Source organism: Phaseolus vulgaris, chromosome 5 (assembly GCF_051622355.1).
Source record: "Phaseolus vulgaris cultivar YP4 chromosome 5, ASM5162235v1, whole genome shotgun sequence".
In the NCBI taxonomy this organism is placed as follows: Eukaryota; Viridiplantae; Streptophyta; class Magnoliopsida; order Fabales; family Fabaceae; genus Phaseolus; species Phaseolus vulgaris.
Genome location: NC_143502.1, coordinates 20746899 through 20772458, shown reverse-complemented (window position 1 = coordinate 20772458; position 25560 = coordinate 20746899). Strand labels below are relative to the sequence as shown.

Below are 25560 nucleotides of genomic sequence, written 5' to 3'. Positions count from 1 at the left end.
TCGCCCACCCTCTGCCTTTTGAATACAAGGCCCGTGCACGTATCCTCGTCGTCCGAGTCAATGACCACCACCCCTTTCTGCCTATCGTCGATAGGGGTTGGTTCGATTGTTTGAGGGGCAGAGGTAGCTGAGGTTGGAGGAGTTCTGGGCGTTGAAGTACCTGTTAGAAAGTATGACTTTAAACTAGAGGGGGGTGAATGGTTTAAAGAGAGTTTTCACAAACTTTTAAGTCAAGAATGAAATTACTTCGCGAAACACTTGAATCAGAATTCAGTTTGCCAAAACACAAAGCAAATAAGCACAACACCAGAAAAACAATCGGTTGTTTCGCAGAAACAATCGGTTGTTTATACCAGTTCACAAATATAAAAACTGAATTTAAAGAGATTAAGGATAGAGAGAATGCACACAGAGGTATATACTCATTCACTCTAAACCCAAAGTTACATCCAGTCTTCCTAGAAACCACTGGTGTAAATAGCTTGTATATGCTACATGAAGGCCCATTAAGGATAGCTTAGTATTAGTTGTGGTGTAAATAGCATAAACTTGTTTCCATGTGATTTATCCTAGATTTGCTCACGTTCTAGAATGTTTCTCCACATGGCCGACCATGTGCTCCATGTGCTCCATGTGCTCCATGTGCTCCATGTGCTCCATGTGCTCCATGTGCTCCATGTGCTCCATGTGCTCCATGTGCTCCATGTGATGTAATTTGCATTTCATTTTGATTAGCATTAGGGTTGCATTATGGTCCTCCTTAGCCTATAAAAGGAGGAACCTACACCTTGTATTTTCAAGACTATTTTGAGTAATGAAATGTTGCCCAAGTGCCATTCAAATTACTCCCTTGCCAAATTCTCTCTAGAATTAGGTTTTTAGTATTCAAACTTCACCCCCAAATGGAGATGGCCAAACCACTCCAACCTTCACTACCTCTCATGCACCTTCAAGGTCACCACTCCTCTTAGGAGGACCTTGTCCACTCTCATCCATTAAGCTTTCGCACCACCATCAACAAAAATCCAAGAAGAGCTCATAGGGAATGCCATCACCTTTGGTCCAACACAACACCACTAAGAATGATGATCTTGATCCCCTCAAGAACACACAACACTTCTCAGCAATACACACAGAGTTTCTTTCAAAAGTACAAAGGATTACACTTGTTACAGAACAAATCTGAAATCAATACAAGATGAAAATTCTATCTCACACTCTTTGATCAATGCAATCTCTAAGCAATTCTCAACTTTTCAAAATCTCAAAATCAGTGAAAAACTCAAATCTGTTTTTCTGTATATAATCAAAGTTGTTTGATTGTTACCAAATCTTAACAAACTATTCATTGCATTTAAAGATTGGTCAAAGCATTAAAAACTGGAGCGTAAACAGCTAGAAAATCATTTAATGCTCAGTTAAAGCACAAAACAATTTTCTGTTATGGTCCCAAAACAAACAATCGGTTGTTTTCTCGAATCAATCGGTTGTTTTGGTTTGACAGCAAGTCAACCATCAAAAACAGTTTTCAACCTTTCTAAAAACACCTAAGTATAAAACAATCGGTTGTTTCGACAAAACAACAGGTTGTTTTTCACTTAGTTTGAAAAACACTTTTCATTTAAAAGGTTTGAGAATGCTTATGCTTTGGATTCAATCAATAGTGGATTTACATATAAATTCTACCCCAGATCCTATCTAAAGACAACTCAACAACAGCAAACATATTCAGCCTTTCTTCAACCTTCAAAGGGGTTTGGATTCTTCAAAGCTTGAACACACTTGGTTCAACAGTACCCACACCAGCAGCGGCCGCCCTGCGCTTGGCGAGCAGGTAGGCCAATTTCTTCATTTTGTCCTTGTTAAAACCCATATTTGCATGAAAACAACAAAGTCAACACAGGTAACAAAGACAAGGCAAGTTAGATGCAAGCAAGGGTAAGACGGAAAAGAGAAGAGTATCAATGTATTTCTTAAGATTCTTGGGGCTAAACTCACGTTTTAGCAACTTCAAAGTACTAAATGGGGTATGGAGTCCAGAGAGGAACTCACATACTCCCCGCTCCTGAGGGGGAAGGTCCTTGAGATTCCGGGGCCTTTGGAGGTTTGGTTTCTCCGCCCAGTTTAGGGGAAACCCATCTAAAAGGGCGGGAATCCTCTGGTTGCTTTGCACCTTGAAGAAGTTCTTCTTGAACCCCTTGTAGGATTGCTAGAACAGCGTTAGGAGCACCCTCCCAGCAACGCTGTTGAAGCAAACCCACAACTTCTTTCCAGGACATTTTGCTTCGAAGAAGAAGAAGAAAGCATCCACCGACGGCGTAGTTGGGCGGGGGCAACGTTCACCTCTGTCAGGAGCGCTCGCTCGAAGGGGGTGAAGGGTAGTCGAAGTCTGAGCCTTCGAAAAATGGTGGAGTAAATGAAGCAGAAGAGGCCTTCGGGGTCTGAGGATTCGTCAGCACACACCAACTCTTCTTCTCGGCAAGCCACTATCCTCACAAACTTGTCGTGGTCTTTGCCAAAGACGCGCGATTTATGACAGATCTGGTTTTTTCATATAAGCGGCTATGCTCTCAAGGGAGGTAAAGGTAGAAGTCTCCTCTAGAAGAGTAGCCGACGCCCAGTGATACAGAGACTTATAGAAGGTAGTGGAAGGAGGGGGAATTGGCGATAAAGATGGAACAGGGGATGGAGACGAAACTGAACTAGAGCTCGAAGGAAGAGCTGGAGTGGTTCCTGTTGGGTCATCTTAGATAAGGAAGCTAAAAAAGAAAAGAAAAAGATAAACTTTAGAGGAAGAAGGTGGCGTAACTCGACAGAACCAGAGAAAACTAGAAAGCCTACTCAAAGCGTAAACAGAGAAAATGAATGCACAGAGAAATGCAGAAATCATAAACAATCCCAGGTAGTTATAAGCATGTTACAAGCAGCAGAACCATAAATCGCAAGCAAAATCTCTGAGTAAAAATCATACCTTTGAATGTTGAGGTTTAAGGGTTTGAAGTTTTGGAAGAGAGAGGAGAGAGCGTTTTTCGCAGAAATGCTTAAGAGAAGGTTCACGTATGTGAAAGTAATGAAATAGTGAGGAAAGCGTAAGAGTTTAAGGGTTTGAATAGTGCACGAAGAAGTTCGAGCGCCAACAAGTCCTAGCTGTTGATCTTGACACGTGTACGCTGATTAACAAAGTATGGTGAGACGTCGCTTCGGTGTACTGTTCACGCCTGTTACCCAGCGCCACGTAGGTCACCCAACACGATCACTTAGTCTCTTCATTGGAACAAGTTACAACTCAAAACTGGGGGGCTTGTGTCCCGACCGGTCCTCGGTCATCGACCCAGGGACTGACCTCTGACATCGCACACCGATGCTTGGTAATGGAAGGGGGCCACGTAAGGTGGGCCCCAAACGCACCTACCAAGGGATTGGTTAGTCTTCGAACATTGATATCATAGACCCCGATGTTGGAGATCGACATCGGACCTCGCCAACAGAGGAAGAGATTGGACATCGGCGGTCTGAACGTTGTAGTGGGCCACGTAAGGTGGGCCCTAGAGTTATGCTAAGTTGACAGGTAAGACATGAGATATGTGGGGAGCCTAAGTCACGAAGGATCCATGCACGTGGGGTGTATAACACATGAAGGCGCGACACGAGTGAGTAATCCTGAGAGGCGATAAGGCCCATTAGGGTTAGGGTATCCAGGGAAAGCTGCGTGCATGGCACGTGAATACTTAGGGCACCCACGAAGCAGATGACGCTAGAGATTAGGTGCACAAGTTGGTACCCAAGCGGTCACTCTATTATTCGTTGCACTCCAGTTAAGGGAAGTTCTATGTGCCAGATACGCTAAGATTATGGAAATAGCGGCATAAGGACGTTCCCCAAGGAACCCTAAACAAGGGTAACAACATAAAGGTAAAACCTAGTTTCAACCTATATAAAGGGTGCCAAGAACCCTAACAAGATACACAATTTTTAAGACTGAAGCTAATTTACACTCTTGGTGTTTCTTTGTCCTAATACTGACTTGAGCGTCGGAGTGCAAACGGCCGCTAGGACGCCCCTTTGTCTTTGCAGGTGAGAAGTTTCTTAATAAAGGAAATACGATTCTCAAGCGGAGATAGAAGGCCAAAGGCTACCATTGGAGTCAACCGGCGAAGCGAGTCAACCGGCTGGAACAACATTTATTAAAATGAAGTATAAATTTATACTATAATATTTTAATTTATTATAAACTGTATTTCTATTTCTTAAATACTATAATAAACTTTATTTTTATTAAAAAAATTATATTGACTGTAACACATCTAACATAATAATTTACTATATATATTTTTAATAGTAATTATATTGAATATGTTTAAATCACGTGGGTATATTTTCATAAACTTTTAGATCACAATATATCAATAATTACATTAAAAAAAAATTATGTGTCTTTTTATGTATATTTATATTTATTAAAATAAATTATTAATTTATATTAATAATATAAATATGAATACAAATATTATTTATTTAATTTTTAATATTAAACATAAGAGAGTGTTTATGTTAATAATAAATAAATATCTTTAAATATATATTATATATTTATATTTATGATGAATAATTTACGCTGTCATATACTATAATTTTTAATTATTAATAATTTTAAAAAACATTGAAACTGAAAGAAGAGTTAAAAGTAATACATTAAAAGAGATATAAGTTAAAAAAAACTAAAATGAAAACAATATCGTAAAAAAACTAAAAATATTATCATTAAAATGATTATTCTAATTTATATATTTTTCCAGGTTGAATTTTGTCAAAAAAAGAAAAATTAACTGGTGAAACCTATTTAAGCAAACTTGTTCTCTAAAGTTTGCTTTTGCATTTTCAATCCCTGTTTTTATTCGTTCGTGGCAAATTTCGCACGTGCGTTTACTTGGAATGGTGTAACCGACTTTCTAAGGTAAAAGAATCGTTGATCGTAGTCGTCTTGGTCATCTGATAATTGTGGCTACTTCCGATTCTATTCAGTAATTTCGAACTTCTGACGAGTTTGTACCCTATCGTCCAGCGTTTAGGTTCGATGTAACCCATCAACGTTAGGGTTTATTTTTTCCTTGCCTGTTTTTATTTGATTTGATTTACTATCTACCTATCTACAGTGGTTACTCACTGTAACTATTATGGTTAATTAACTTTGTTTAATCCAATTTTAATATTTCAATTATCAATCACGAGCAGAGGGGGATTTGCGTAGCGGAATTTTGTCTGCGCCTTTCCTTTTGATAGAGTTCAGCATATTTTATAATGGTTGCTTGTGTTCATTATATTTAGTCATTTCCTTCCAGATTTTGTAATTTCAGATATCTTTCTTCTCTGTAATTTGGCCTTGTGAATTGTTGACTTTTTGATTTATTTAAGCCGGGTTTTGACATTGAGAATACTGCAACAGTTTGGTTGTATGATTTTTGGATTGTTCCGTGAGTTATGTCAAGTAATCATATTTAGTTTTCTATTATCCTTCAAGATTTACATATAAGTCATGGACTTGTTTGGTTCTTACCATGACAACGTGGTTTGTGCTACAGGCATACATCTGAACTGCTATTTGATGGTGGAATCCTGGCACAGGTTTTAGAAATGCAATATTTGGCTGGAAAAGCCAATGTGAAGAATAAAGAAAATGAAATCACAGGCACAGTTTCCAGAAAAGATATCAGGGCAGGTACCTAATCAATCAGGGTCTCAATTGCCTGGCCTTATTCAATTGAATGGAAATGCCCTGCATCAGATGCCAAATTTAGGTGTTTTTCCAACTATGGACCCTGAATTTATTAGAGCTCGGTCTTTTACGCTAGAAAAAATGTAAGTTTTATTTTTAATGTATTTGTAAATAGTTTACTTTTGGTACACATTCAATTTGGTGAACTTTGCTGAATCACATGAAACAGTAGTTTTATCTTTAGGGTAGGGTATTAATATGGGTAATGCATATTTTTCTTAGACAAAGCTAAGGCATACATTTTATACATAAGTTCATATTGGGAAATAACCTGTTGAAGTTATCTATAAAAGACAAGAGAAATAGTTTTTGATAGAGCTCAATGACTTTGATCATAATAAGACTTTATACTCCTCATGGTAAAACAAATGGAAATTAAAGAGTTTGAGAGCTTATTTATTCTGATATGTTTTTTAATGTCCAACTTATAAGACTTAGTGTTGAGGCTTTAAGATATTACAACAGATTCCGTTTAGTCTTTTTCATAATTTAATTGATTAACTTTGTATTAGCCAGTTCAGTCTATCGAAGTTGTTGACTAGAGCCCTTGTAGTTTAGGTGCTTTCTAGGTGAACTGGTTTATTGTCTTTCCATTATTGATTATATTAAGTGCCCATGGATCCATCTATCTTCGGTCTACTTAGCCTTAAAATTGTATAATATATGCATAAGATTGGACTGTGATAATATAATATCTGTTTTACTGTGTTTGGGAGCACGTCCAAAATAGGCTACACATGTCAGCTTCAAACTAATATTACTTGCTTTTTCACTTTTTTATATGCTTTTGACGTGATTGTTTTTCAATATGAGCACTTCTAAAATCAAACTAGCTCTTAGATATAGAATCATTCCCTTATATTACTAAATTTCTATAGCTTTCGAAATCATTCTTTCATGAGAAGTGATCAAAGAAGGCATGTCTGATTGTGCTTTCACCAAGCAACATAAGTTTCTGGAATAGTTAGTTTATAGCAATCTTTTACATTTTATGCTAATTTTACTTGACAACAATACACATGTTACTTGTTACCTTCCAGATGTAATATATTATTGCAACGGTACCAGCATCCAGTTACGGAAGCACATAAAAGGAAGGTTAAGGATCTTGCAAAACGTCTCGAAGAGGGCATGTTAAAAACTGCTATATCTAAGGTTTTTCCATGCCTCTTGCTAATTTTCTTGTACACTATTTGGCCGGATGTCATTGAAATTTACTTTTCTTCTTTTTAAATCCAGGAAATACTTATTCTGTCAGTTACAACATGGGATCTGTACATTGTTTCCTTGTCTAATCTTAGGATCTTTGTACTGTTCTCTGGTTTTATATTCTATTCTGAACTATTACAATTTTTAGTGTTGATGATGGTTTTGGATTTGTCTTTTAGGAGGACTACATGAACTTAGACACGCTAGAGAGTCGCCTATCTAATTTCCTTAGAATGTCATCTATGACTACTCACAACCAACATCCTCAGATTGTTAGCTCTTCTCCAATTGCTACAATGATACCAACCCCTGGTATGTCACATATTACAAATTCAACCATGATCACGGCATCTTCTGTGGATACCTCAATGATTGCTGCCAGTGGATGCAACAGTATAGCATCTCCATCTGTCAATAGTGTAAGCATGTTACCAGCAGGTGGCATGCTTGGCAGCACCTTAAATAGATCTGATGGTAATTCTGGCTGCTTTTATTCCTTAGTCCTTTCACTTTGACTTTCTTTTCCTGCATTATTGGGTCTACTTATTGCAGGATTGTCTAATGGTTACAAGCAGTCTTCTACAAGTTTTTCCATTGGTTCAGGAGGAAATATGGCATCGGTTGGGTTGCAAAGAATTACTAGTCAGATGATTCCAACTCCAGGATTTAGTGTCAGCAATAATCATTCATATACAAATATGGAAACTTCAAGTAACAACAGTTCTTTTTCTGGTGTTGATTCTTCATTACTGTTGCCAGCACAGTCGCAGCAGCAGCAGCAGCGGCACCAGAAGCTGCAAGATAGTGACCACAACAATCATACATTGCACAACCTTGGCAGTCAAATTGATGGTGGAAGGAGATCTGATTTACTGCAAAACACATTTGCATATCCAAATGGTTCTATAAATAGTGGGCTAGGTTTGATTGGAAACAGCATACAAATTGCAAATGAACTAGGCACTGATGACTACACTTCAGCATACTCTAATTCCCCTAAAAACTTACAGCAGCTCTTTGATCAAAATCAACAACCAGTAGTGCAGGGTAATATTTCTTAATCTTTTTGTTTGATTTTATGGAGTGTGAAATCAAAGGCCTTTTCCTCCTTTCCCGCCCTTCCTTGCAGTGGTATAATATTTTTTAGCTATATTGTTGTTGTTGGCTTCACATGATTTATGATAAAACTGTTATGAACCTTAATGTCAGATCGAGTGACAGACAGAATCCTAGACTAGCACAAGTTTTCCGAAAATTATTTCACATCATTTATGTTTCAATCAAGCCTGCCCTTTAAAAAGGTTACAAAGATATCCCAAACATTTACCCTATTGGTACATATTGATTAAAGTAAATAGATTCCTAATAATAGAATCATAACTAACAATTATCCTAATTGATAAAATAAAATAAAGGGATCCCTAACTAATATGACCTTATCTAAAAATTATCCTAACTAATGAAATAAGGATCTGAAATTAGGATTCTGATATCTAAATCTTACTAAGATAGAAAAAGCTGATGAAAAAAGATAAAAAATAAATCAATATTTAAATAAAGAGATATGATAGACCTAATTAGTAGTCCACATAAAAAATATAATGTTTTTGACCTAGTGGAAAAACGCTTGGTTGTTGTTGTTATTTGTTGGGTAATATGTCTATGTGCACACCTTTTCCTTTTGTTGAGGGATGGAAAGGTATTTTATTCTCTATACCAGTCTTGAATCTCATGCAAAGGGTAACAATCTCATTATCAGGTGACAGATATGGATTGATTAATGTTGACACTTTTACTTCTGGAAGCTATTATGCATCTGCGACATCCTCTGGTTCTATGTTGAACACTCAGAACATGAATGCTGTAAAATTGCCATCAATACCCATTTCCAGCTCACTCATAAGTGGTCATTCAAATTTGCACAGTATGAATCATACTGCTCATCACAACTCTCAAGCAATAAATTCGTTGAAAAATTTAAAATTCCAGTCTTCCCTGACTTCAAGAAATGACCATGTAAATACTCAACATCAATATGAGCAAAGACCCCAACAATGTCACCAGTCAGATTGGTATGCTCCTCAGCAATTTCAGCTGAATCCGCTAAGTCAGCAACCTCAGCATTTGGTCAACAATGATGCCTTCCCTCAGTCTCAACTCTCTTCCGGTCTAGACAATCACGTAAAGTCTGAGCCTGGTGTTGAACCACATAAAGAAATTCTCAATTCTCAGTTTTCTGAGCAGTTCCATGTATCTGAAATGCAGAATCAGTTCCAACAGGTTTCTTCTAAAGATCGCTCTAAGGTTGCTCAGCATGTTTCATTGGATGAGCACAACTCATCAGCATCACCACCTCAAATTTCTCAACAAATGTTGCATCCTTATCAATTGGTTTCAGAGTCTCAAAATAATTTTAACTGTGTTTCAGTTGGGTCACAATCCAAATCCATGCTTAAAAATCAGTGGCCTCAATCACAAGATGAAAACGATGTTCCTAAGGGTATGTCACATGAACAGCGTCTTCCCATTGATTTTCATCAAAGAATACCAAGGCAAGATGAAGCTCATTGCAGTAATTTACCATTAGATGGATCTATTATTGGTCAAGCTGTTGCCTCTAGAAGCTCAGTTGAGCTGCTAGACCCAAGCAGTTCTAAAGAGAAGGAACACAGAAATCAACAGAAGTGGCTTTTATTTTTATTTCATGCTCGACACTGTTCTGCACCAGAAGGGCGATGCCAAGAACGCCATTGTTCAATTATGCAGAAGTTATGTGATCACGTAGATGGATGCATTATATCTCATTGTCCATATCCTCGTTGCCATCATACCAGGAAATTGCTTCGTCATTTCATAAAATGCAGGAATCTGTATTGCCCTGTTTGCGTTTTAGTAAAAAAGTATCGGCATGCATTTCAACGTAAGCCCCAAATTCAGTCAGATCCTGAACCGTGTTTGCCAATTGCTTTAAATGGATCCTGCGAAACCTTTAATGTGGTGGGACCATCACCTAGATTTATCTCCAAGTCTCAACCAGTGGCTGAAACTTCAGAAGACCTACCAGCTCCAAAGCGTATGAAAACTGAGCAATACACCAAGTCCATTAATCCTGAATATGATAATGCTGCTTTATCTGCTCTTCCAAACTGTGAATTAAGAGATTCGAAGGATACTCATTGCGCATCCTATTCTTGTGGGGATATGTCTGTATCAATTAAATCTGAGCTTAATGAAGTTAAAGCAGAAGTTCTGGTGCATTCAGTGCATGAAAATCTCAGTGAGACAAGAATGGAGGAGGATAATGCACATGATAAAAGGCCCACAGGTAAGCCTGTCACATACAATGAGCCAGCTAATATAGTTAGGCCGGAGAATATGAAAACTGAGAAAGAAAGTGGTCAGGATAAGCAAGAAAATGTGACCCAGCCATCTGAACCTGGAGCTGGAACCAAGTCTGGTAAGCCAAAAATAAAGGGGGTCTCATTGACTGAGCTGTTTACTCCTGAGCAAGTCAGGGAACATATCACTGGCCTCAGGCAATGGGTTGGCCAAGTAAGACTATTTATTCTGGTGTAATCTTTTTTCAATAGAAAAATTACTTTATAGCCATTAATTTAATGACAGCATGAATAATATCTGTTCTAATTTAGAAACGCTTGAATTTCGTACACAAACCCCCAACCCTGGTTTAAAAAAACTCCTAGCCCATGATTCCTTGAAATCCTCTAAGTGACTAAATGCATCAAATGGAAATCGTGAACTATGCTTATCATTCATATGCAGAACTTGAGTTCCTAGTTATCATTATCTCATCTAGATACTTATGCAATCTTTGATCTACTGAACTTTGATTTTTTATGCATATAATACGATATCTCTATAATTTGTTTCGTGTTTTGAATCTTTCCCCTCATTTTATCAAGTTTATGAAGATGTAATTTCCTAAGGTTCTTCTAGAGGCTTAGTTTACTTATTGCAATCAGCTTTATTTTCATCTTAGCTTCTCATTATCTTTGTGATGCATATATTTTACATGTAAAAATCCAGACTGATAACTGTTATATTTTCCTCTAGATGTTTAGGGAATTTATTGAGTTAAATACTCACAAACTAGTTGAAAAACAAAATCCCGTCATCCTAATTATTCAAAAAATGGTAGGATATGTTAGTTTTCCTAAATGTCACAAATAACTTTTTCAAGGTTTGCCTAAGAATTATATAGTGCTTTTTTTACTTCTTCAGTTGCTTTATCTCATTCTTATTGGATATCCTTATTTTTACCGTGATGCATCTATTTTGTTGTGCCAGAGCAAATCGAAGGCAGAGAAGAATCAAGCAATGGAGCATTCAATGAGTGAGAACTCCTGTCAGTTGTGTGCAGTAGAGAAATTAACTTTTGAACCACCCCCTATTTATTGCACAACATGTGGTGTTCGGATTAAACGCAATAATATGTATTATACAATGGGTACGGGTGATACACGACATTATTTTTGTATTCCGTGCTACAATGAGCCTCGTGGAGACACCATTGTCGTTGATGGGACTTCTTTTCCTAAGTCAAGGTTAGAGAAGAAGAAAAATGATGAGGAAACAGAGGAATGGGTTCGTATCATATGTCTTATTTTATTCATCAATTGGCAGTTTATTTTGTACTATTAACCATCTACTTTATCTGCAGTGGGTTCAATGTGATAAATGTGAAGCATGGCAACATCAAATTTGTGCCTTATTTAATGGTCGAAGAAATGATAGTGGACAAGCTGAATACACTTGCCCTAACTGCTATATTCAAGAAGTAGAAAGAGGTGAGCGCAAGCCCTTACCCCAAAATGCTGTTCTTGGAGCCAAGGATTTGCCCAGAACAATTCTCAGTGATCAAATAGAGCAACGATTATTTAGGAGACTAAAGCATGAGAGACAAGAGAGGGCCCGACTTCAAGGGAAAAATTATGATGAGGTGATTCCCTTCTTTGTATATTGCATATGTAGAGAATCATTCATGAGCTTGTCTAATAATGACTTGAGAAATTTACAATAAAGTTGACTCTCGGCATGGTATAAGTATATATGATTAAATAGGCTAGAGCTCTATTAATGTGACCTTTCCTAAAAAGTATTGAATTTCAACACAAGGTAGCTTGGGCTTTGTCATTATCAATGCTTCAAGCCCAATGGACTATTGCAGTGGTTTTTGCCATTCACAAACCTTCACCTAATGGCTTTACCTTTTAGAGGAGTTAAAACTTGATAGTTACCGTTGGTAATCTCACACTAGCTAGAGATATGACCAAATTAGTATATAAATGGTTGCAAATCTTACCTTAAAAAAGTCTGTTCAGGAAAATTAAGTTAGACTTAAGGTTCACTTTCCAAGGTTACCATTTTCTTATATTTGATTGGAAATGATGATTATCATCTAGTAGTTACAAACTAAAACCAAAATGCATACTGAAGTTTCTTCACTTAAAGTACTGATGTCACTGAATGTTACTTTTTTCTTCTATTGTCACCAGGTAATGGTTCAGATTATTTATTATAGTCATAAGAGTAATTCTAGGGTGGACCACCCTATAGTTGGTCCACCAAGAACCATTATTTGTAACACTGGGAATAATCTACAGTGTTATTATACATCCTCTGCATCGAACCTTTTCTTTTTTAATCTCCTCTTTTTTGAGCAATATCTTCACTGCTTCTAGTGACATCTCCATGCCTCTGGAGATGCCCCACTGCATCTGGTGTGATGCTTTAGGCACATTCCTGACAACATGATGTGCATTCAACACGGTGTAATCCAACGTTGGCCTCTTTCTCACTGTAGATGATGTTAGTCTCCTCATTGCAATGCTAGACAGAAAGCCTTTCTTCTGGAGTACTTTCCCCTTCACTAAGTTCCTTATTCGCTGATCATGGCACTTTGTTGTTTCCTTCTCCCTAATTCAGTTTCTGAGCTCTTTGGATTTTGGCCAATTAAATTGAATACACTATATTATGGCTTTTAATTTTATCATTTTTTTATTTATACAAATGTCTTTTGTTTTTGTTTGACCTCATTGGATTATCAAATACAGAGAGCTTTTAGTTCAGGACTGATGCCTCCTCAGCCTTGAGTGCGTTTATACTATAATAATATTGCAACTGTGGTGCTGCGGGGGCTGGTTCGCTGTCCGATGGCATTTGAATCTGTTGCAATGTGGGTGGCATGGCTGTTGAGGGTGGTGGTTGTCAGCATGTTTTGTGTTTGTAGATGGGATGCCAAAGGAAAGGGAAAAAAGCTTACTGCTGCCGCAGAAATTGCCTCCAGCAGCAGTGAATGGTGGCCAGTGAGATTGGGGGAAGGGACAAATATTTCATGGGGAGAATCCAATAATTATTAGATCAATGTTATGGTTAAAACTAATTGTTGACCAAGGAACAATTGTTTAGATAGTCAACCCTTGTCTTACTAATAATCATAAAGTTTCATTTATCAGTTATCTGTATTCTATGCTTCCATCCAAATTTTATTTGATTGGAGTGTTGAGCTTATAATTTGATCATTTATTTTTTTTATATGCATATTCTTGTCATTCTGTGTGTTAGTGTGTTTTATATTGGTGGCATATTTTTATTGGAGCTTGATGACTCCTAACTGTTTTTTTGCAGATAGAATTCTGTTTTGGTGTGTGTTTATACCGGATTTATATGAGTATGTTTTAATTGATGTTTCCAGGTGCCTGGAGCTGAATCTCTTGTTATAAGGGTTGTGTCATCTGTTGACAAGAAGTTAGAAGTTAAACAGCGGTTTTTGGAGATTTTTCAGGAAGAAAATTACCCAACAGAATTCCCATACAAATCGAAAGTAAGGGGAAAACTGCTTCATAGCTAGTTATGTTGGTAATCAAGTTGCTATTAATCATGTGAATTTTGATGACATTTGGTTTCCATTTCAGGTAGTTTTGTTGTTTCAGAAGATTGAAGGGGTTGAAGTTTGCCTCTTTGGCATGTATGTTCAAGAGTTTGGATCTGAAAGTAAATTTCCAAATCAGCGCCGGGTTTATCTTTCATATTTGGACTCTGTTAAGTATTTTAGGCCTGAGGTTAAAGCAGTAACTGGAGAAGCTCTTCGAACATTTGTTTATCATGAAATTCTGGTAACCTTTAGTGCGAATTCCTTGTCCTTGTGTAGGGAGATCCGCTATACAGCCTTGTGGAACCCTTTCTTGGATACATTCAAGTTCTGATTTATTTTCTTCTTGTAATTTCTATGCTATATAAATATTTGAGTAGTTTTCATTATGATTTTCGTTTAGATTGGATACCTTGAGTATTGCAAGAAACGTGGTTTTACTAGCTGCTACATTTGGGCTTGTCCTCCACTGAAGGGTGAAGATTATATTTTATATTGTCATCCGGAAATTCAGAAAACACCAAAATCTGATAAGCTTAGGGAATGGTAAGTTTTAAATCTTGACAAATTAGAAAGTAAAGTAGCCTCGTTTTACATGTACATAATGCAGAAGGTATTCATCTCTATCTCTAATTTGTTTCATAATATATTTCTACAGGTACCTTGCTATGTTAAGAAAAGCTTCCAAGGAGAATATTGTGGTTGATCTCACCAACTTGTACGACCACTTCTTTGTGTCTTCTGGTGAATGTAGGGCTAAGGTTACAGCTGCAAGGCTCCCATATTTTGATGGTGACTATTGGCCTGGGGCTGCCGAGGATTTGATTTATCAGCTTCGCCAAGAGGAAGATGGAAGAAAACAAAATAAGAAAGGAACAACTAAGAAGACTATAACAAAAAGGGCTTTAAAAGCATCTGGTCAGTCAGATCTTTCTGGAAATGCCACAAAAGATCTTCTCCTAATGCACAAAGTAATTTGCCATTTTAATTGAATATATTATTCTTCATTTGTTCTTTTCAGCAAATTAAGTCCATTGCTTATCATGATTTTGATTTTGTTGCCTATGTTATATACCTTCAAATAATTATATCTTCTCCTTGCTTTTGAATTTGACATTTATAGGTTTTCTTTTGTGTAATTAATAATTTCTTTAATGTAAAACTTTGATCCGTCTCCAGCTCGGTGAAACCATTTCCCCAATGAAGGAAGATTTTATCATGGTTCATTTGCAGCATGCATGCAGTCATTGTTGTATTCTAATGGTGTCAGGCAACCGTTGGGTTTGCAGGCAATGCAAGAATTTTCAGATTTGTGACAAGTAAGGATTCTTTGATAAACTTGTTTTGTTATTTAGTATGACAATATAAATATGCCAAAAATGTATTATCATACTTTATTTATTTTTGTTCTTGAGAAGAGAGAAAAATGTTTTTTTTTTCTGAATTTGTGAAGATCATAACTATTATTACTATTTTCAGGAGACCAATAAAACATATAAAATATACTACTTCCTTAGGTACATTGAACTCAACTAAACCTACTAACCAATTCTGTCAAGACCAAGATCCTACTTAGCACAAGGAGGAGGGTTGCAAGAACATAAAACATAGGCACTAGGGATCATAACATCTCTAAAATATATTTAAAAAACAAATGTATTAGCTAGTACATTTAAAAATTTAAATATTTCTTTGGGAGAGTACAATTCCCTTTTTTCACTTAGCCACTTCCATTCCATGAAAATACCTTAACTCCAAATTCTATCTGAAATTTTCTTGATAGTGAACTTCTTAATTTATTTATCTCTAATGCTATCAATAGAATTTTGAGAAACATCTCGTAATAGTTAAAATAACTCATTAAGTCTTATGAAATAAACCTAAAAAGTGTTGTGTGCCTTAGGTTATTTATAAATTGTTTTGTTATAACTTATTTTTACTTTTTTATGATATTAGTGTCAAGGAAGTGTTTAGCCAAAACTAGGTGTTTTTTGGTCATGCTCAAGTCATATTGAAGAATCAAGATGTGTCAAAGTTGAAAAAAAAATTATTATTTTAATGTGAAACAGTTGAGGAATGTTGAAGGCATTTCAAGCAAGTGTCATGTCCAAAAAGTGTTGGAAACATCAAAACACTATTTTATAAAGGTGTTGGTGCTAATAAGTCATCCCCTGTGAGGATAATGTCATGACATAAACCATTAGAGTGACAACCTTTCATTTGGTTGTTTGCTTGACAAACATAGTTTCCAATAGGCTCAACCATAGCTTTGAAACTTTTTATTGTATTTTAAATGAAATTCCATCTAACACTAGAGCAACCTCACAGATTTGTCACTCAGGTTGAGTAATCTAATATAGGTCCCTATATGGCCTCTAACAAACACCCCATGCATGGTTTGGGCATTTTCGAATTGTCATCTAGCAGTTTGGAATGATACAAGTGATGCTAATCATTCGTTGTTCTATCATCATTCTTCCCAAGAATGTAACTATCTCATTGTATCTGCGGCGACATTGTTATCACAAGAAGTGATAAGGAGGGTATTGTACAACTAAAACAATATCTTGCTCAAAAGTTCCAAGTAAAAGATTTTGGACACCTAAGGCACTTCCCTTTTATAGAAGTGGCACAATCCAAGGATGGTTTGCTTTTATGTCAAAGAAAATATGCTCTTGACATCTATAGAAGTAACAAGGATGGTTACTGCTAAGACTGTAGACACACCAATGGATCCAAGTGTCAAACTTGTACCTGATCAAGAAGAACCTTATTCTGATCCTGAGAGATACAACACGTTAGTTGGCAAGCTAAATTACCTTGCTATGACTCGTCTTGACATAGCCTTTGCAATGAGCATAGTAAGTCAATTTCTAAATTCCCTATGTCAAGACCATTGGGATGCAGTCGTATGAATCCTAAAATATATTAAGAAGGCTCTGGGAAAGGCCTCATTTGTGAAGACAAGGGAAATACTCAAATTGTTGGGTACTCTGAAGTTGACTGGGCAGGATCACCAAGTTTTAGAAGCTGCACTTTAGGGTATTGTGTTCTTGTTTGAGATAATTTAATATCATGGTAAAGTAAAAAACAAAATCGTCTGGCAGCTGCAAATGCAAAATACAAGGCAATAACATTAGCCAATTGTGAGCTCATATGGCTAAAACAACTCCTCAAAGAGCTTAAATTTGAAGAAAGTTCTCAAATGCACCTTGTATGTGGCAACGAGGCTGCATTACACAATGTCTCTAATCTTATATTTCATAAGAGGACCAAATGTATTAAGATTGATTGATTTAATAAGAGAAAAACTAGAGTTTGGAGACATATTCACCAAATCTCTAAGGGGATCAATGATTGATTATATTTGTAACTAGCTAGACACTTATGGCTTACATGCTCCAACTTAAGGGGAAGTGTTATAATTATAGAAATAAGTAGTTGATCCTAAAATCAAGAATATCTAGATTATATATGTATTATTAGGAACAAATTAGCGATAGCGGATGGCATGATAGGTCCAACAAATTTTGCTAGGATAGCTTATGATACCATATTAGAAGGTGAGTTTAAGTCTAACTCATCTTCACAAAACTGACTTAATGTGAAGTTTGCTCCTACTTATATATTGTATATTGGCTTAATCTATTGTTGATGTAGGATCTCCAACACTCAACAACCAAATACCTCACTTATTTTGTTCCCTCATCAATCTCTCTACCCTTTAACTCCTGGTATCTTAGGGTCCATCTGTCTTGTTCACACTCTCAGTCCTAGCCTTGATAAATTGTTGGCTAGGTCTTATAAGTGTGTCTTCTTAGGCTAACTAAATCTCAAAAAAGGTATAAGTGTTTCTCACGCTCCCTTTTGACACTTCCCCAATCTCTACTTTGATGCCACCTCCTTCGCTCCTTTTGTTCTGCCTTCTGAGCATGATCTTCCTATTGCCCTTTCTAAAGGTACACAGTCCACTTGTAATCCTTTCTAACATTATGTTACTCTGAGCTAGCATTGTTTTTCTTCTCTCCATTACACTTGTTCCTCTTCCATTTCCTCAGTGTCTAATCCTAAAACTGCAGGTGATGCCTTAGCTCACTCTGGTTGGAGACAAGTGATGCTTGACGAATTGCATGCTCTTTAGAACAATGGCACTTGGGATCTTCTTCCTTTGTCTCCTGGGAAATCAATTGTTGGTTGTCCATGAGTTTTAACTAACAAAGTTGGCTCTAATGGCGTTACTGATCAACTCAGAGCTTGTGTGGTAGACAAATGTTATAGTAAGATATTCCAATTAAAACTATGATGAAATGTTCTTTCCATTCACCAAGGCGACCTTTAATAGATTATTCTTAACCAGTTGAATGTTAAAAATGCATTCCTATATGATTATTTGTCAAAGGAAGTATATATGGAACAACCACTTTGGTTTATTTCCCAAGGGGTGTCTTCTAGCTTAGCAACTTGTCTCTGCAAATATTTATAAGGTCTTACGTAGTCTCCCTAAGGCATGGTTTGGTAGATTCAGTTAGTAGTTGATGTGAGTTGATTTTAGGATTGCACATTTTAGAGGTTGCACTTTGTTTATGGTTTTAAGTAGAATATGGTCCTAAGCTCAAAGAAGATTGCCACTAGACACAAACTTAACCAAATGGTTAAGTAAGTGTGAAGGTTCTCTTCTAGAGAGCAAAGAGAAAAACAAATTATAGAGTGATGATGATGAGGTGCGAAATTTAAGAACAAAATAAGATAGACATGATAAGATGATGGTCGAAAGTAAAAGAGGAATTAAAGAACATGAATGAAAAGGAAGGCGCAAATGAATGGAAGGAAAAGAGAAAAAGTGAAAGAAGCTTATGGAGTGGAGGGGATGACTCACGCTACTTGGAAGGTGAGGGAGTTCCAAGATGAGTGGTGCAGAGTCGCCACTTGAAGTGCACTACACTCAAGATAAGACCCAAATTTAGAGAGCACTCAAGACTCACTAAAACACTCTGACAAAGTTTCTTTTCTAATTTCAACATGTCAAATACATGAGACAAGACACCCTTTATATAGGAGAGACTGACTTGGAGAGCAAGAGTGAGAGGGGTAGGGGCATCATTTGTGAGAAACCTTCTAGAAGGTAGGTCAAAGTGGAGTGCCTCCCAAACTAGCCTACATCTTCTAGAAACTAGGTTTAGGGGCGATTTTGGAAAGGGTTTCTAGAAGTTAGGTTTTTGGTGGGTTTGGCACAAGCCCAATATTATACTAAGTACACCTTATTCTAGCTTATTCTTCTAATTGCACCCCAAAGTGAACCCAATTTATTTATTTAAACTTGTTTTGTAAAAAGACTAGATGGAAGAACAACTGATATTCCAGTCCATGTTTGGTTCTTCTTCTGATAAGGCTCTTCTAAGGTTTGGTGGGGCCTGATCTTGTATGTTGATATGATTGACCTAGCTGCGAAGTGTCTGTGGTGTCCTTAGTCATTTCCTTGTCGAGTTGGATTGTATCAGTAGTCCAATAGTTTGGTATGACTCAAAGTGAAGTTGACCATTCTTTGTTTGATCATCATTCAATTTTGTGGTTTACCTACTTGATAATGTATGTTAATGATATCGTTCTTAGATGTAAACCACCATGGCCTCTCACACCTAAGATAACACTTTTGTCATCATTTTCAAACAAAAGATCTTGAAATCCACTTTTAGCTATTGTGTTTTTATTGGTAACAACTTGATATCTTGGAAAAGTAAGAAGCAAAATGTAGTGGCAAGATCTAATGCAAAAGCAAATAGAGGGATGACTTTTGCATCTTGTGAACTTATTTGGCTTAAATAGTAAGAAGCAAATGTAGTGGCAAGATCTAATAAATTGAGATTTGGGGAAGTTACACTAATGTCTCTCATTTGTGATAACTAAGATGCTCTTCATATTGCCTAAAATCTAGTATTTCACGAGAGGAACACATCTTAAGATAGATCGTCACTTCATCTGAGAAAATATTTTATTTGGATACATTACCATTCAATTTGTTAATTCCCATGATCAATTATGAGATATATCTTCACTAAACAATTATGGGGCCTTAGGATTGATTATATATGTAACAAGCTTAATGCATATGATTTATGTGCTCCAATTTGTAGGGGAGATTTATTTATATATTTTGTATATGGCCTTGGTTCAATCCTTGTGTAAGGCTTTATATGTATATATGATCCTTAGTTATGCTAATAAAAAAACAAGAGGATATATTACATAAATGTATACCATTTTTCTCTACATGAAAAAATGAATAGAGGTCTTTTCTTGGTGAAGTTGAGTGTTAAAATCCCTAAATTACCCAATAACCAAATAATAAGCGTATTTTGGATTTTCAGTTTAAATTGATGTGGCGCCTAGCACCTGCAAATCCTATTCTATGATTGTGCACTCTCTACTTTCTTGGATAGTGGCTGCAACACTGGATTGAGACAATGTTCTCAATGTAACGACCCTTGGTCACTCCACACAATGCTTTGCACTATAGTGCCATGATGTGCTGCTATTGACAACCTAGGCCTTAGATACATTGAACTCAGTTAAACACAATAAAAAAACATTTGTATTTGAAGTCATGACCAAGTTTCTTTCTCTTTATGCTGTTTTGTTTGTTATTTTATATTAATACTAATTTCTCTACTTGCATTTGGCCCTTTTTATTCGTATCCTACCACTATCTACAGTCAACTTATCATCTTTCACCTTTGTAAATTCATCATTGTTTTCTTAGAGGATTTTATGATTTCTATGTCATTGTTTTAGTTCCTTTTTTGGAAAATATTGAAAAGGCCGGTGACAATATGTTAGGCAAGAAGATAAGGAGCAAGTTTGGAAGGTATATTATAGAAGATTTATAAATAATGAATAAGTGGGTTGTTCGGGTAGTTTTGTTGGTTACGGTTGGTCTTTAAAGACCAACCTGGTAGGATAATGGGTTCTTTTTAGTGTGTTTATTGTTTTGACATGAGTATTACCTGTGTGAAAGGAATTGATTTCCTTTGTGTGTTTTGATAAGGTGCTGGAATAATAGTTCAAGAAAGGGTGATCATTCCCTTTGTGTGCATAGTATGAATCCTATTCTTTCTCTTTTAGAACGTAACAATTTTGGTCCGACTTGTCGAATCCGAAGGGTGTGGGAGAGAATATGGAAGAGAGGATGAGTGTTGTGGAGAAATTGACTAGCGAACAAGGAAGAGTGATTGTGGAAGAGCAGATATCACAGGTTTGAAGGAAAGCATGTTAGACTTGAAAAAAATTAAAGAAATATTACAGGATATCAAGAAAGGTGACAGGATGTCAAAGGGAGGAGAAAGCTTGGTGAACGAAGAGGAAAAGAAGGAAGAACGATCGAGACAAGGCAACAAATCGGATGTGGAGGACAAAGGAGAGCTTAAACCTTGGACTAGAAGGGTGGAACTACCGGTATTTGAGGGGATGGATCCAATGGGATGGTTGTCTAGAGTGGAATTTTTTTGAGGTGCAAAATGTCTCAACAACAGAGAGGTTCAGATTGGCTTTCATTTGTATTGAAGGTAGTGCTATCCATTGGTTCAATTTTTGGCAGAAGAATTACAAGAATCCTTCTTGGAAGAGTTTTCGGTGGCGTTAAATCGGAGGTTCGGTGGAAGGGAATGAAGTTCAGTATTTGAAAAATTGGCAAAGATTAAACAAAGTGGAAAGGTTGATGATTAGATCCAAGAGTTTGAGTTATTTGTGTCGCAGGCTCCGCAGACAGTAGATGAACAATATTTCTTTCCAGAGTTACAATCCAAGATTCGTAACCAAATTAGGCCCCATGATTCCAAGGAATAGATGAGGGCTATGGAGATTGCGTTGGATGTGGAAGAGACCTTCAGGGAAGAAAAAGGGGCAGTAATGTGTATAGGAATAGCTCCTCGTATTTGCGTTATCAAGGAGGGACAAGAATAACAACCCACATGGAGATGTACAAGGGAACTAGTGGGCAAGTCTCGTCAACTTGGCTAGCAATGCAAGGAAGGAGTTGTTCAGCTCAACCGACATGTTCGCACAGCAGTTGCATGAGAGGGATCTAGAAACAGGGATTCCAGGACATCGATGTCCTGAAAAGAATGTGAGTGATCATTTGCATGGAAGATGAGGGATTATGATGTGAGTTGATTTTAGGTTGATTCATTAGGTGACACTTTTTAGAATTAGGATCTGAATTCTTAAGCAATTAAGGTGAGAAATCTAAGGAAAATTCCCACTGGACATTAACTTAACAAGTGTTAAGTAGATGTGAAGGTTCATTTCCAAAGATCAGAGGAAAAACAAGTATAGGTGATGAATGAATGCTAAACATGGTGCGGAAACATGAACACAAGAACAAGAACAAATTAACCAATTAAAACAGCAAACAAAACATTTAAACTGATTAGAATGAACAAGGAAGACATATGAACCGATTAAAATGAAGAACAAAACAACACATCATATTTAGGAATTGAATGGAATGGAAATGGAACTAGAAGATGAATGATAGGAAGAACTTATGTGGTTGAAGCTAGGGAGATGTTTCACGCGCACTTGGAAGGTGAATAGACTCCAAGATAAGAGAGGTTTAGGGTTTATTACATATATCCAAGTGTTGTCCACGGTCTCCGGAAAGCAAGTCTTAATAAGGTGGAATGAAGGTGGAATTGATACTCCTACATGGGAGGATGTTGCAACCATCAAGGACCAATTTCCAGATTTCAACCTTGAGGACAAGGTTGTCTCAGTAGAGGGGAGTAATGTTAGGTAAGAAGATAAGGAGAAAGTTTGGAAGGTGTATTATAGAAATGTGCTTGTTGTTTTGGCAGGAGTATTACCTGTGTGAAAGGAATTGATTTCCTTTGTGAGTGTTTGTGTGTTCTAATAAGGTGCTGGAATAATAGTTCAAGAAAGGGTTATCATTCCCTTCTGTGTTCATAGTGTGAATCCTATTCTTTCTCTTTTAGAACGTAATACATTGTCTCATTTGCGTTACACTTCATAAAGTTACATTCAGTATTCAGTATTCATTATTGGCATTATTTTTATGATTTTTCTTCTTTTCTGGTATTTCTACCTGTCACAAACACTGTCTTTTTCCTTTTATATTCAAAGATATTCTGTATATTGATAACAGTGTTCTCTTAGGTGTTATGAAGCAGAACTCAAGCGTGAAGAAAGAGAACGACATCCTATTAACCAGAGGGAGAAACACACCCTTTATCCTGTGAGTAAGAACGCATTTTTAATGTTCACATGTAAAGTGATTGATTTTGCACCAGTTTTTTTACCTGTATAGCTGTGAAAAATTGTTAGCATTTGGCAGTTATGAATCTTACATACCCCGACAATGTTAAGGATATCGATGTCACAATGCAACCAATACATTACATATATGACATGCTTAGTCATGTATCCAGGGTGTATAACCCGTTTAAAGAAGTTATGAGCTAATACATTTGAAATTCAGTTCCGATGCCTTTGAATAATAAGGCAAATTACACACAACTATTTTTATAGAATTATAGTGAGAAAAAACCTTTATCAACTGAAAAGTGTAAAAATGATTTCCGGGACTTGAAGAGGCCTGGACTCTCCTACAGCTATCCTAATTCCCTTTCAAATCACAAGATACTATCAACCCTTTTTCTTATTCGTAGGCAACTTCCCCAAATGACTAACTCTCTAATAATCAAAGTCTCGTAACAAATAGTGTTTATATAGAATATTTTTAAATGTATGTTGACATGTCTTCTTTGTTTCTTGAATTATTAAAAATCTGGTAACCTCATAACTTGGCTTGAATCACCCTGGTTTCAGAATAACTAGCAAGTCAAAATTATGGAGCTTGAAATTTGATGTCATATTTTCTTTTGATGGCTTACAATTTAGAAATAAAATGAATTTGGAAATTTTCAAACCCTGTATGTCCTTTGCAGGTAGAAATTATTGATGTACCTGCTGATACAAAGGACAAAGATGAGATTCTTGAGAGTGAATTCTTTGACACTAGGCAGGCATTTCTGAGTCTCTGCCAGGGAAATCATTATCAATATGATACTCTAAGGCGGGCCAAGCATTCCTCTATGATGGTTCTGTATCATCTTCATAATCCAACTGCTCCTGCATTTGTTACTACATGTAATATTTGCCGTCTTGACATAGAAACAGGTCAAGGTTGGCGTTGTGAAGTCTGCCCTGAATATGATGTGTGCAATGCTTGCTATCAAAAGGATGGTGGCACTGATCATCCTCATAAATTGACAAACAATCCATCAATGGCAGATCGTGATGATCAGAACAAGGAAGCTAGACAAGTTCGAGTATTACAGGTTTGAACGAGATTATATTTGATCCTATACGTGTTATTTTAATGTGCATGTTTATTAATTGGTTATATTGAACTTCAAATAAGGAAGTCATCGTGTCTAGCCTAAATTTGAGTATTAAGAGGAGCGTGAGAATTATGAATTTTTCTTGAATTTTATGTATATGTAGACCATACATGTTGTTGGAGTGTTTATTTGGTTACTATCAATGATAACAGCAGCCGCAACGAAGGCTGTATGACCACTAGGCAGTCAGCTTCCGTGGTTAACTTTGTTTGGTTACGTTGTGTTATTTACATGGGATAATACTTCAATTGCTATAGAATTCATGTTTTATGCACCGATTCACCTTTCTCAGTGACGATATTGCTCTTCTCTTCATAAGGTCTGATGTGAATGGATTTCATAATTTACAGTTGCGAAAAATGCTTGATCTTCTTGTGCATGCATCTCAATGTCGTTCTCCCCATTGCCAATATCCAAATTGTCGCAAGGTGAAGGGGCTTTTCCGTCATGGAATGCATTGCAAAACACGTGCCTCCGGAGGTTGCGTTCTATGTAAGAAAATGTGGTATTTGCTTCAACTACATGCTCGTGCATGCAAGGAATCTGAATGCCATGTACCACGTTGCAGGTTGGTGGGTCAAGCATTGCAATTTCTGTAGTCACTGTTCATATGTTTTGCTTGTAAAACATTTTTCTTTTTGGTGAAATCAGAGATTTAAAAGAACACTTGAGGAGGTTGCAGCAACAGTCTGATTCACGGCGAAGAGCAGCTGTAATGGAGATGATGAGGCAGAGAGCTGCAGAAGTTGCAAACAATTCTGGATGAGCATTTCTTATTTTTGGGCATATGTACATGTGGGATGTTTTGGAAAATGCTTCTGACAAATATTGACTGCTGGAAACCGTATTCTGACCAGCTGTGCGAAGATGGTTTGTATGACTCGAAGATATAGCCTCTCGGAGATTTGCTTGTCTATATGCATGATGTGATTGACCCCATGAGGATCATTCAGCTGAGCCCACTAGTAATGCCTTTGACTAACCTGGTCCAGCTGGGTATAACCATTGTATGCGGTCGATTTCATGATTCTTTGATATTGCCAGCTTCTCCTATCATCTCCAATGCTCATTCTGTGTCAAATGTCCTATATCATTAATTCGTCAAAAGTATTTTACGTTGTTTTTGCGGGCGGGGGATTGAACTCGCATTTTGTCTTCGTAAAGATTGACACTTTCTGTCTGCTCTGTTTTTAATTTAAAGATGAAAGAATCAATTAGTTACAGAAATTCATAGCATCTGTTCTCTTATGAGATTTAGGGTTTGGAAATGG

The 25560-nt window shown here is 36.7% G+C and overlaps 1 protein-coding gene across 6 annotated transcripts; it reads left to right on the top strand.

Moving 5' to 3' along the window:
* The first annotated feature begins 4812 nt into the window (after window positions 1-4812).
* Window positions 4813-25516, top strand: LOC137835280 (histone acetyltransferase HAC1). 6 transcript variants are annotated; one of them, XM_068643717.2, is made up of 17 exons: window positions 4813-4954; window positions 5580-5856; window positions 6814-6928; window positions 7162-7456; window positions 7586-8029; window positions 8742-10534; window positions 11291-11587; window positions 11664-11942; window positions 13698-13826; window positions 13918-14118; window positions 14278-14420; window positions 14533-14845; window positions 15054-15193; window positions 23043-23121; window positions 23834-24226; window positions 24640-24857; window positions 24941-25516. In XM_068643717.2, the coding sequence occupies exons 2-17, from the start codon at window positions 5675-5677 to the stop codon at window positions 25053-25055; spliced, it is 5136 nt and encodes a 1711-aa protein (XP_068499818.1). In that variant the 5' UTR covers window positions 4813-4954; window positions 5580-5674; the 3' UTR covers window positions 25056-25516. The 6 variants fall into 6 exon arrangements, with proteins under 6 accessions (XP_068499818.1, XP_068499816.1, XP_068499820.1 ...); XM_068643715.2 differs by having other exon boundaries at window positions 4829-4954; window positions 7535-8029; XM_068643719.2 differs by having other exon boundaries at window positions 4878-4954; window positions 7558-8029.
* Window positions 25517-25560: the final 44 nt, after the last annotated feature.

Bases quoted from the DNA above. Each gene is read 5' to 3' on its own strand.
- LOC137835280 (XM_068643715.2), top strand. From the start codon at position 5,675: ATGAAATCACAGGCACAGTTTCCAGAAAAGATATCAGGGCAGGTACCT. The intron at 6,929-7,161 runs GTTTTTCCATGC...TTTGTCTTTTAG, and splicing joins TAAAAACTGCTATATCTAAG to GAGGACTACATGAACTTAGA. The intron at 23,122-23,833 runs GTGAGTAAGAAC...TGTCCTTTGCAG, and splicing joins AGAAACACACCCTTTATCCT to GTAGAAATTATTGATGTACC.